Source organism: Dermacentor andersoni, chromosome 7 (genome assembly GCF_023375885.2).
Source record: "Dermacentor andersoni chromosome 7, qqDerAnde1_hic_scaffold, whole genome shotgun sequence".
Taxonomy (NCBI): Eukaryota; Metazoa; Arthropoda; class Arachnida; order Ixodida; family Ixodidae; genus Dermacentor; species Dermacentor andersoni.
In genome coordinates this window covers 137,740,128-137,752,906 of record NC_092820.1, presented here as the reverse complement: position 1 = coordinate 137,752,906, position 12,779 = coordinate 137,740,128, and the positions used below count along the sequence as shown (strand labels likewise).

At 47.4% G+C, this 12,779-nt stretch overlaps 2 protein-coding genes across 2 annotated transcripts in view; one reads left to right on the top strand and one right to left on the bottom strand.

Moving 5' to 3' along the window:
- Positions 1-282: 282 nt before the first annotated feature.
- On the top strand, positions 283-8,561 carry LOC129385597 (uncharacterized). The gene is made up of 3 exons (XM_055072323.1): positions 283-416; positions 5,565-5,765; positions 6,270-8,561. The coding sequence occupies exons 1-3, from the start codon at positions 294-296 to the stop codon at positions 6,459-6,461; spliced, it is 516 nt and encodes a 171-aa protein (XP_054928298.1). The 5' UTR covers positions 283-293; the 3' UTR covers positions 6,462-8,561.
- LOC126533770 (retinoblastoma-like protein 1) overlaps positions 7,780-12,779 on the bottom strand; it is a 29,167-nt gene continuing 24,167 nt past the window's right edge. The window contains exon 15 of the mRNA XM_050180962.2: positions 7,780-11,237. Within this exon, the coding sequence (XP_050036919.1) occupies positions 11,052-11,237 (186 nt within the window). The 3' untranslated portion in view covers positions 7,780-11,051. The remainder of the gene's footprint in view (positions 11,238-12,779) is intronic.

Sequence of the window (12,779 nt, the reverse complement as noted above, 5' to 3'; positions counted from 1 at the left end):
ACGTATGCTCTGACGCGCACCGCGCACGCTGCGCTCGCGAGCTTCGTGTTCCTAGTTCGTCTGCTACGCGCTTTGCAATGGCCTCGCTACCATCGTCGCCCTCGTTTTCGTCGCCAAGCGGCGACGATTTCCTGCAAGCGGGAGTCGCCACCGTATCTAGACGTGCATCCTATAATGAATGCCGAAAGACTACTTAACCAGTCTAAAACGATTAGGTGTTGCTGTTGAGATGTTCCTAAGCGTCCAGTAATAAATTACTTTCTCTCTCTCTTCGCCAGGCGTGCGTGATCCCGATGTCGCTGATGAACAAGCTGGTGGCCCGGGACGCGTCCTCGCCGTGCATCATTTACCGCATGTGGCAGTGGGTCGCCGTGCGCATCGCCCTCGACTTGCTGCAGGGGCGAGAGGAGTTCGAGGTGCGTATAGTGCACTCGGTAAATTAAAGAAAAAAAAATATGGTATTTTACGCGCCAAAGCCACTTCCTGATTATGAGGCACGCCGTAGTGGGGGACTACGGAAATTTGGACCACCTGGGGTTTTCTTAACGTGCACCTAAATCTAAGTACGCGGATGTTTTCGCATTTCGCCCCCATCGATATGCGGCCGCCGTGGCCGGGATTCGGTCCCGCGACCTCGTGCTTAGCAGCCCAACACCATACAGTTACTAAGCAACCACGGCGGGTCGCTCGATAAATCCGTTGGCAAGCTCTGTCGCGCCATTTGTAAAGGGATGACAGTTGATTTTGTTCGCGGTTTGTTTCGTTGACGGCCGTCTTTCTCTTGAAATGCTCACAGCTGGTTAGGGAAGACGCGGAACCGCGAGTCCGATTATCCTGCACAAGGTCGGCTGAAAATTTCGCCCATTGCCCTCCACGGCGGCCGCATTCCGGTGGGGGAGAAATGCAATAAAAAAAAACGCTAGCATTCTTTTCGATCTAAGTGCACGCTAAATAACTCCAGCTCACCGTTAATGCGGAGCCGTCCTCCAATGTGTCCCTCAGTGCGCAGTTTAGGAAATTATAGGAGACCCCACAATCTAATTTTAAATTTGGCACCACTGAATGTAGACATGACGACCAGTGTACAGAACGGGTTCCAATGGAAGGAAACCGAAGTCGAGGTGGAAGAGGGTTAGATGATGCGATGGAATCAATTTGCAGGCATAAAGCGAAGTCAGCTGCATGCAGTGGCGTACCATTCTTCGAGTGGTGGGGAGGGGGCACGCCATCTCTCTCTCTCCATATATATATTTATATATATATATATATATATATATATATATATGAGTGTGGTGGGGGGGGGCACGCCATCTCTCTCCCTCCATATATATATATATATATATATATATAGAGAGAGAGAGAGAGAGAGAGACAGAGAGAGAGACACACACACAATAGGCAGTGGTATTTGCAGTACGTGCCACTTGGGATAGCTCTGCCGCTGTGCTCTGTCGGCATTGACGCCACGCCAACAACGGAAGCAGCACCCCCCCTCCCCCCCCCCCTCTACTGTAAACCTGTACATAATTTCCCCTTTGACTTCTCTGCAGTACGTGTTCCTCAATCGTATGCTTTACCGCAAAGCCCGACACGGAGGACTCCTGCCAATGGGATCGGAGCGAGCCAGCGCGCAGCGCGCGTCGGATGGAGGTTAGGTAGATGCCGCGGTCGCAGACCAATGAACAATGACGCGTTCTTTTATTTAATGTGTTAATGACATCTTGATTTGTTGTAAAACATTCGTTAGAGGTTATACGGAATTTTATGTTCATGGTGGCACGTACTGTAAAGGTCGCCTCCCTTGCGGATTGCCCGATTGCCATAGCTATAAAAAAGGCCAAAAAATGCGTGAGTGAAAGTTATCTTTGTCATGGGCAGATCTGATTTTCAATCGCACATTATGGAATATTACAGTCTAGTGTTCCTATATCTTCGGAAGCGTGTCGCTCAAGCAAGATGAAAAAGTCGCTAAAATTCTCGCTATAACTGTGAAGTGCATTTTAAGAACGTAGGTGAAGAAGTGTATAAAGAAGCACACCGACAACTGAAAGAATACAAGACGTTTCGGCTCCCCTGACGGGAGCCTTGTCCACGATGAAACCAAGCACGTGCGATACAATGTTTATATGGCTTTAAAATGTGGCGTAAGCAGCGCGTGTAGATGGGGCGGGGGGTTCCGTCATTCCGGTTGAGGGTGATATCTGTCGTTTGGATTAGGAGGGATTCCAAGTGGTGTCTTGAAGTCAAGTTTATTTCTCTTTCTTGGGGGGGGGGGGGGGAGGGGGATAACGCCAAGATATTAGGGAAAAACACGCGCGCTCTGCAAACATCGCAGATCGCTTTGAAGATGAGGCCCGCGCGGGCGCGCACTTTAGCCACGTCCCAGACCGCTTTCAAGACAGACGAGCGCGGCAACGCGTCCCTATGGTGTCCGCCAAAGGCGTCTACTACGGCGTCCGCGATTCGTGTGCCCAACGCCGCAGTAGACGCCGCGGTTGTCTCCACTCTGTGCGGAACGGCGGGCGAGGAGGACATCGAGGCACTCTAGCAGCCGCCGGAGAAGAACGCCCCTCCTCCCTCGCCTGACCCCTCTGCCTCGCGCGCGACAGGAGACGGCACGCATCCGGGCCGCGTTCCTAGCTCGCGCACGCAGTAAACCACGTTCGCCAGCTCACCCTCACACGCTTTCACTCATACGGAACCTCACGGCGACGGCGACGGTAGAAATGCGCGTCGAATGTCCATATAATTGCTATAGCAATAATAAACTTCAAGTGTGTGAACACAATGTGAAGGCTATGATCACTATGTTTTGAAGCGCAATCACAACGTGAAGGCTACCAACGGGAAGGCAGCCGTTGGTTCATCATGGTCACGGAGCCTATGCATCGTCCAGCGAGTTTCGGCCACTTGCATCTAACTTTTGAATATTAAACTGTGTTCTAGAAGGCCATCTTGCAAGCAACCTTTCTGACTTTTTAACTGCGTCGGTAAAATATCGCCAACTGTTCATTCAAGTCACTAAAAAAAGTCGCCGATTGCTGAATAACAAAGCTTGCCATAAACAGGCAAAGAAGTCACTAAATCTAGCGTCAAAATCGCGAAAATGGCCACACTGATTAAATACCGGCAAATTATGAAAGCAAACTTGACTTTGTGTTTTCAAAGGTGGTTAGGTCAGACGGCCCCAACAAACACGGGATAACGCAAGTGATGGTAGATTAAAGTTATTTTGGACAGCCTAGCGACAGCTTTCTCAGCAATGCAGGTTTGCAAGGCACGTCCCGCAGGCGTCTCGCACCGCAAAATACGGAACAACGCTTAATTCGGCTGGCCGAGCCACCGGGCCGAGCGTCATTTGCTACAGCACGTGGCGGCGAGGTCCGAAAGACAATCCTAACTGCCCACGCAGGGTAAACGTAATAAATAAATCGTACCTATGTGGGCGCAATTCTGAGGGAAAGCTTGGCCTCAACTGTTCTTTTGCTGTACTTATGCAGTGTGCAGTCGACAGTGCCTCCTTTCACAAGTGTGTGAAAGGAGGCACTGTGGGGGGGCAAACGGCCTACTTTTCCCTTTCACTTCTGACTGTGTGTGTGTAGGAGGGGGGGGGGGGGCGTCTCCCCCACCCCCACCCCACCGGTAGAGACTCCCAGCAGATGACGCGCCGGCACGGTGTTACGCACGCACAGGCTGCTATTACCATATCTCACTCGAGGACCACGACCACTCGCTGTAACAACGCCGGCGTGATGAAGAGCGCTGGCAGCGAGAAGCGAAAGCTTCGTGCTTCCTCAGTTTCACCGCAAGAACACCTTTCACGGCCAAGTAAATGAAAGCAGTCTTGAAAGTACTGGGAACCTCAATTGCACTATTGAGGGCACTAATCAGTGCCCTGAAGAGCCAATGTGGCCGATACTCAGCGTGCAGCTGGCGGAGAGGCCAGACCCCATTATCAGTGCTTCAAGCGGCTCTCTGTAGACCCGAGTGGTCTTGGTAGGGAAGCCAGATGCCGTATTCCCGGCTTTCAATAGTGAAGGGGGGGGGGGGGCTACTTGCCCCCCTCCCCCAGTCTTGAGAGTGGGGAGGGGGGGGACAAATGCCTCCCCGGTAGATACCCTTATAGTATGGTCAGCTGACGAAATAAACAGGTGTCACTGGATATAACTGGAAACGGCCTAAATTAGAATGATGGCAATGATGATCATGGTTGTGATGATGATTATCATGATATGAAATGTAAGCGCAGTGCCTCATTCGTTAATTTCGGTTCAAAAGCGGTATATATATATATATATATATATATATATATATATATATATATATATATATATATATATATATATATATATATATATATATATATATATATATATACAGGGCCGGGGTAGTAAATTCTCGGGAGCTTTAAACAGCTCTTTTCGAGATTGGTAACCTTCGTTGAGGTTGAAACTGGCGATTGTCCCTTCACGGGAGCTCCCAGCGGCGAACCGTTCGAGAGGAATGGCGGCTGTAAGCGTTACACAGCGAAGGTAAAGTGTTCTAGAACACTTCAGCGAAAGTAAGCAGGAAGAGAAAGCGTCACGGAAGAGAGTGCTACTATGGCGCTACTCTGATGGATAACCTTTCCCAGTGTGTGACCACCCCGGTTGTGAAGGGTGATCTTGCATGTAACGAGGCCTCGTAATGTGCGAAATACGCGGACAGCCCTACCCATCGTTGCACGTCTGTTATGCATGACGTTCCACACTTATTTCCAGCTAAGCACGAGGTCGCGGGGTGGAATCACGGCCACTACGGCCGCATTTAGATGGGGGCGAAATGCGAAAACACCCGTGTACTTAGATTTAGGTACACGGGTGTTTCCGGAGTCTCCCAACACGGCGTGCCTCATAATGAGACAGTAGTTTTGGCACGTGATACCCCATAATTTAACTTATTTTCAGTCACTAGTAGGGGGAGAAACATTTATTGTCCCAGATTAACTTTAGCTCTACTATTGCCTCTTGGACACCTTGCGAAACTTGGGATAGTACTGTTTTCATGACTAGTTTATATTAGCTAGGTGAATCATTCATTTTCTTAACAATGTCTTGGGTATACGCTTACCTGAGAGGGTCACTGCGAGTCGCCGAAATTATCAAATTGATCGCAGTATAGATGGCGCAGTCTCTCTTTTTTTTTCGCGTTGAATAGAATGCGGAGCCCGGTGGTTCCTCATGCGAGGTGTTTCTACCGCGCGAAGCAACACCAAGTTAGAGCGCTTGTGAAAACGACGCACGTGCTCCAGGGATCACTGACCGACGCTCAGAGACCGTTCGTAATTAACGCGCGCCGTCTATTGCACAAATATAAGCAGCGTCTAGCAGAATGCGTTGTTGGGCAAGTTGGTCCATTGTATTTGGAAAGATTGGTTGCGCTTTGTAGACGGTCACGAGTAAGAAGACAGGACACCTGTCCTGTCTTCTTACTTGTGACTGCCTACAAAGCGCAACCAATCTTTCCAAATATAAGCAGCGTCGCAGCAACGCAAAACAAAGACTCCTTTCGTGCGCGTGCTGCAGGGCGTGGACCCGGACGCCCTGCGGCGCTACGTCGAGGACGGCCGGCTGCCGTACCTCGGTCGCACCCGCAGCGTCGTGTTGGAGGAAGACGTGGACTGCGCCGTGCTCGTGCAGGGCACCATGAGCACGCTGGACAAGGGCCGGCGGGTGTTCTTCGGGCCGCAGTTCGTGCCTGAGAACGTGCGCTGCCTCGACATAGAGGTGAGAGCATTCGGCGGCGGCTTTTAAACGCGGAGCTTTCCTTGTGTAGCCGGACGGCTTTCGATGCCGCGGTCGGCGATTTCATGGGTTAAAAGTAGCCCATTGCACGAAGCTTTGTGTCTGTAGCGTCCGACGTGTTTTGGGCCCCGTGATTGGACAATAAGGATCCTGCAGCCACATTCATCGTCATCAGGAGCCCACACACACGCACAGGGATCCACACGTGTCCGCAGATAGTGTGCATTACAGCTCTAGTGCAGATAGTCGTGTGAACAGAGAGCTTTAGCCAATTCCTCTCTAAGGTTGTGTTTCCTTTTGCGCTAAAATGCGACGCAATTAATATTATCGACAGTTGTCACGTGCATTTAGGTAGTTTTCTCGCATGCGAAAGGTCGGCAAATGTGTCTGTTACGGACGCCTCGGAGCAGTCATCTCTCGCCTTATCTCGACCGAACATGTGGCGTTTGTTGCTAAAAATAACTGCCGCGCCGGCTCCCGCCGCAGGGCAACCCCGCCACGCGTCCCCTGCCCGTGCTGCTGCTTCTGTGCAAGCACCGGTACCGACTGCCCACCGAGCTGGACTGGCAGAACATGCCGGGCGAGATGTTCTCCGCCGAGCCCGAGTACCGGACGCGCACCATCTCGCGGCGGGGCCGGCGCCTCTCGGCGCGGTCCGGCACCGCCAGATGGCGCTGAGTGCCCGCCGCGCGCTTCGATCGAAGCGCCACGCGACGGACGCGGCGCGCCGCTTATGAATAACGCACGATAGAATCCTTGATAAAAGACAGCCGTATCACCACTTCGTACACAGACCTGCGCCTTCCCCTCGCGGCCGCCTTATCGTCGGCGGTAATCGCGCTTTCGAAACCTCTGTGCCAACCGGCGCATTATTAGTGGCTTTCAGTATGGTTGGACTCGGTACCCCAATACGCTTGCAGACATTTTGCAAGCATCGACACAGACGCATGCGATCGAAGGAGCTAGCAAGGATGGCATACGATGCAACTTCCAAACTTTAAATAAGCTATTATCAAAGACAGCGTATAATTCAGAGGGTTGCATGGTACCCTGCTAGGTATTCCATCAGCATAGGCTGCGCTTAATTCGTATCTTTTGCAACCGTTCTTGCGAGTTTGCTTTTGACTTAATACGTATATGAAGTATAGTGTACCTTTTGTGCAATTTATGCCTTTTCATGAAAATTTTCATCACATTAGTTTAGCTGTATCACGTCATTTACGAAAGACAGTGAAGGTTAGTTACCCCTAAAAGTATGCAAGGAATTATGCGATGTTTCTAGGTCACTGCAAGGAAAACATTTGTCCAATGCTACAAATTTGTTCGCAATCCTGCCACGGATGTTTGATGCAATAAACACCTTCAACAGATATGTTCATGTGGCCCTCATTTATTGTGTCAAGTGCAGCTTGAGGTCTGTTAAATGTGGGGCAACACACCACAGCATTTCAAGGTATTCTTTAGCCTCTGGCAAAGTCAAATTAATTGGCTCTGTGCACTATGGTAACACCAAATATTTGTGCGATATTGAAAAATGTTTGTGTAACCTTGCGAGGTATTAGTAGGTGTAATAAAAAGTTTGCACATATGTTTCTGAGTACTGTTTATTGTTTTGTGAACAGTCACCCATAAAGGCAGTGAATAAAATTAAAAATGGAATGTAATTTGCATCCATTAGAATGCAATGCTGTGCGATGAGGTGCGTAATCATGGGACACGTCATCAGTTAAAAATTCGCCCCGGGCAGGGTGCTGGGTTCAATCCTTGAAACGGGACGAATTTTTCGACGGCAAAGCTTTCCTTTTTGAGAAGCCCGTCAGTTCCTTTGTAGATTCATGAAAAATTGACAATTTTCCCTTTCGTGAACTCTTGCTTTACCTTTGAAGCTTCCACAGAACTTATATGCCATATTCAAAGGAAAAGAATATTTGCATCACACCTTTCCTCTATGGATGGATAGCTAGCACATGTATTTAGACATGCCGACAAGGCAGAGCACATTATCTACTCCTTTATTCACAGCAGAAAAACAACACACATTGCCACAGAATGATGACAAAGCACCTAATGGAAACAGGCTGCTAACTGTTTGCAAAGCAAATTGGAACTCTGTAGACCACACACCATAAAGCTGTGCCAAACAAGCAAACATCAAACTTTTTTGCCCATGAGGAAACTGCCGGCCCCCCCTGGCAGTAACTGCCACCGCTGTCTTAAAGGCACACTACAATGAAATTGTACTTTGGATAAATTAATTATGAATAGTATATACAGTACTGAAGCAATCTTGGCAAAGCGGAAAGACTCGTAATTCTCGAAATTTATTTGCAGTGTTAAAATAGTCTTTAAGCAAATGACAAATGCACCTGGCGGTTAGCGGACATCACATAAACCTCCAGCATGTTGCCTCAAAGAATATTTAGTGCGCTGTGGCCACCACCCAATCTCAGTAGGAAAGTCATACTGAGGAGCCACATTGGTTCTCAACATTCCGAGCCAAGCATCACTCCTGCCAAACAATAATGGCGACTTTTCGTTTCTCCCAGTATTTCTGGACACATCCACTCATATTTCAAACCTAAAGTCATGGAGGTTGCTCTATACCTACACTACCTAAAGCTAGGCTTTTCACACTAGCAAAAGTTTTGTTGTAGTTGGGCAAAAGAGTCGCATGCAGCACAAATGCAACAAATGCTATATCCACGGCCAAGCTCGAAACACAAAAGCACCTTGCACGAACCCACCTGCCTTTGTACTCCTCCTCCTCACACTTAAAAATTGTGACACAGATATGCGTACTTTCGCACTGTTTGTACAACTCACACTGTTTGGACATGCATTTTGGAATGTTGCAAACATTTGCTATATCCTCGTACTGCAGCTCAATTCAAGCACTTTCAAGAGGTGCATAAGAGCCAATCACTTGCAGCGTAAACTCACACAGGGTGACGTTTTTAGAAAACTATACATGATCAAAACAAAGGCAGACAGGTTGTCCACACAGTTATTTCTGTGCTCTGTTAGTCCACACTGAGGAAGAAGGTGAAACAGAGTGAATCGAAGGTGTACATGATGATGCAGGAATGACTAGGACAATAGTATGTGATCAGAAAGACAAACTAAACCATTCAAAGCAAGTTGCCCAAAATTAGTCATTACAGCTCAGCAGAACATGGCAGCATGCAAAACAAAATTCTACATGCCTTTGAAATGCATTGATCAAGTGTCTTTCACACAAAAATGCACCAGCCTGTAAGCTGCATCACAAAATGATACGCCATGAAAGTGATTGCACCTATTCGAACACGCCAATAGCCGACTCCAATCCTACATGCTTCAGAACGGTCTTGTATGTATGCTGGGCATTTTGGAGACAACCGTGTCTGATTGCTAAAAACTGACAATTCGAGACAAAATGATAATTTTTCTGACTGAGTTTCTTAGCAATCATAATCATTAGTAATTGACAACACAATCATAAATTACCCGAGTTTCACTTGGATAAATTGAACAGCAGGATTGAAGTCTGCCTGTCCATTAAGCATAACCATTTTCTGAAGCTCTGTGCCAGGCACGAGCCTCAAGAAATACAGGCTAAAGTATGTAGCAAAATCTGCTGCTGTACCACTCCATATTTTTCTGCATGCATAAAAAGGCTGCATGCACAAGAAAACCTTCAGGGTACTAAACATCAGAAAAAAAAGTGGGGGGAAGGGGGAGCTCGCAAAGATCGCATTTCCATCACATAGTTTTTATGATAAAAACTGTGCATGTTGAAATGGTCGTCGACGGCAACATCTTTTGAAGATTCGCCAAATAACACAGCAAACGACTGCCCTGCCAGGAAGAAGGTAACATTGCACTACGAGCACATATTGCAAATGCCAAGAGATCAATGTCAAACAGCAGCCCTGTGCACACTGGTAAAAACAAAAGTTTTGTGTGCTTGCACAGTGGAACAAATGCACTGTATTAACACTTCAAGAGCCAGCAGTGCAACTGCATTTCAGGCGACACTGCTTTCTAGTTTTTTCACCATCTCAGGTCACAAAAAAAAGAAAAAAGAAAGATCTTTCCTTTGGCCTCTCAGCAACAGTACTGGAAACACAAAAAACTGCAAGAGTCCTCATTGGAGAGATACAGCATGCAAACACACATACACGCACACACACACATATTTGCACACAGGCTGTGATGCACAGTAAAAGTGAAGTGAATTGTCAAAGCGAACACCAAATTTGTATTCTGGGACTGGTTACAGCTCTAGGGCAGTACTTTCGGGTGATAACATTCAGAGATAGCTTCCGCTTCAAGAGATTTCACGATTCAGCACCAAATGCATCCGTGTATAGGACTGACAGCGTTTCCGGCACTGCGCCCAGCTCGCTTTCTTCACACAGTAGCAAGAGCACTGTGAGCTGTATGCTTTGACCTATCTCCATAAGGAATCGCCTAAGAATGAAGTCTCAGTTATTACATGAAGGGCTTGGCAGTAATTTTTTACCAATATACATCTACCTAGTGCACCATATCAAGTACCTTTTTCCTATGAAGTTGAAGACATGTTCCAGTACATGGATTTGAATACCAATTAGGTGTTCCCTTTAATAGACAGCTGTATACCCTACACCACGCAAGTGAGATCAATACTTATCAGATCCTGAATCTGAAGTAAAAAAAAAAATTGGACAGCAAACAAAAAAGACACCGGACAGTACATCTAACTCCAAACTTACAAATGCACACACGACACTTGGCTTACCTTGTACATATCAAAGATCCTCACTCAAAAAATAAAAATATAGCTCAAAGGTTTCTGCGTGCCACACGAATGCTCGTCATGCCCTCGTTACAGAGCCAACAAAAACATCCCTACATCCAGCAGGGTCATCCACACGCTGGTCCTGCCATGCACGTGTTGTAGTGCTCCTGGTACAGTCCTTGTCAAAGGTTCCAAGATCGTTGCATAAGTGGCAGAATTTGTTGCCAAATTCCTGTGACGTTTGTTGCTTTGAGCAATCTCATGAGTGTGAGTAGCACTTTGGCTGTCAATCTCTGAGGTTTCTGAGTAATAACTGTTCTTCAGGAGGCACCAGTATGTGACACGACAATAGATCCTCAAAACTTTTGACAAAGGCTGCACATAAGAAACAAAAAAAGGCCTGTTGCACAATGCTCGTAACAAGGGTATCCGCATCAGCCCTGGCTCAGAAGCAACAATTTTAAGGTTAGACATTCGAAGGCTAGCCCCTCCTGCTCCCTAACCATCTACATTTCCGAGCTGCAACCTCCATTTTGGACGTCTTGCTGATCCCTCACAAATGCCTCAATTTTCTTAGAGAACGCCGGCTTCTTGGTGGGCGGCCTGTCCTCCAAGGCATCACCGTCGAGAAAGATACGCTTCCTCGCCACATCTGCGCATGTCTTAATTGTTTCATTGATCCTCAGGAGATCCTGCAATTAATGAAGAAAGGAAGGGTTGAGTCTCTTTTACAGCACCGTAAAGAAACTTGTGCTAGTAAACAAGCATTGTTATATAAAAGAGACTATGTCACAGTTAACAAGGAATAAACGTAGCAGTTACCTTACAAACTCGTATAAGATGTGCGTTTTGTTTTTTTTTGCAAGATTTTGACGAGGTGCGGCACTTACAAGAGACCAAGCCATTTGGTCGAATTTTTGCGACGAGTATGAAATCTGCCATAACCTTCTGTGATCAGCAACCACGACAAAAGTGAAGCCTATCCTTTTCATAATGAATTCCCTCATTCAATCATGCACACCATGCACTTGGCTACTAGCCTTCGCTTCTGCTAGTACTGCTGCTTATGCTCAGTTCGCCAGCACATTCGTCGATGAAGTCATCTGTGCCATCCATGCCGTTGGAGATCTCTGGTATTTTAATGCTCTTAACAATTGCTTCCGATACCACACACCACCGAAGCCGAAGTTACGGCCAGCTCCTCACTTGCCATGGTCCTCGACATAGCAACAACTTAAAGTTTAAAACGCAGCGGCCTACTTCATCAAATTCTTCCTCTCTGTTGTAGACTTCTGGCAGCTGAAAGATGAGCTGGCTGCGAAAACTAACCGCATAAAGAAGAAAAGCAACTTGCTTGCCACCACGGAGGAGCTGGTCATGGCGGCACCCCTGACGTCAGAGGTCAAAGCGCAGCTCTTGCCATCTGGCAGCGGTGCACAAAAATTTGCTGATGTGTGTGTGGCATCAGTCCACTGAACACAATCGATTCTCGTTTTTTTTTCTTTCTTTCTTTTCCCTGCTAAGTTGGGGTGGCCCATACATGGGTTTATACGGTATGCAAAAGAGGTAAGGTCTTTCCTGAAGACTGTTACAGGTACTCTTTCTCTTTGCGAATGGCCCAGGAGTTGAATAACATACGAAAGTGTCTGGTAAGCGCAAGGGCTCAAAAGCAGTTTTGTTGACTCAAGAGTGTCTTCTTTAGTATGGCATGCTTTCGTCTTGTCTGACTGCAGTGCTTTTAATTCAGACTGTGTCCATGCCACAGACAGAGGCACCAATTTTGATTCCCTCAGAAATGTTGTAATGTATATAACATTGTTATACTGTGCATTCTATGTTGTACATATTACATGGATGTTCTACTCTGCTAGCAGCTGCGCATGGCATGGCTGAGCGCGGCCGCACTGGCCCTATCTTGAAAGCGATCTGCAATGAGTACAGAGTCTATGTGCGCCGAGGGTTGATAGCTTCGTATGCGTTGTTTTCTCGCCGCTTAGTTCGCGTTGAAGGGAGAGGCCGCACGAAGGTCAATTCGCTCGCTGCTGCTGCCGCTTTTCCTCACACCAGCGTTCTGGCAGTAAGTGTCCGAGTTCATAGAGTGCAATGTGTTTATGTTTGCTGTGCATGCGTGGCCCACTGCTTGTTAATTGTTTAAGCCTACTAAGAGCGGTAGCTATGCACCCGCTTGGTTTTTTGAAAAATGTTGCTTTTTCTGACTCGCTGCTGAGAGTTCT

Coding starts and splice junctions, on each gene's coding strand:
- LOC129385597 (XM_055072323.1), top strand. CDS start 294: ATGTCGCTGATGAACAAGCTGGTGGCCCGGGACGCGTCCTCGCCGTGC. Junction 417..5,564: donor AGGGGCGAGAGGAGTTCGAG/GTGCGTATAGTG, acceptor CGCGTGCTGCAG/GGCGTGGACCCGGACGCCCT. Junction 5,766..6,269: donor TGCGCTGCCTCGACATAGAG/GTGAGAGCATTC, acceptor CTCCCGCCGCAG/GGCAACCCCGCCACGCGTCC.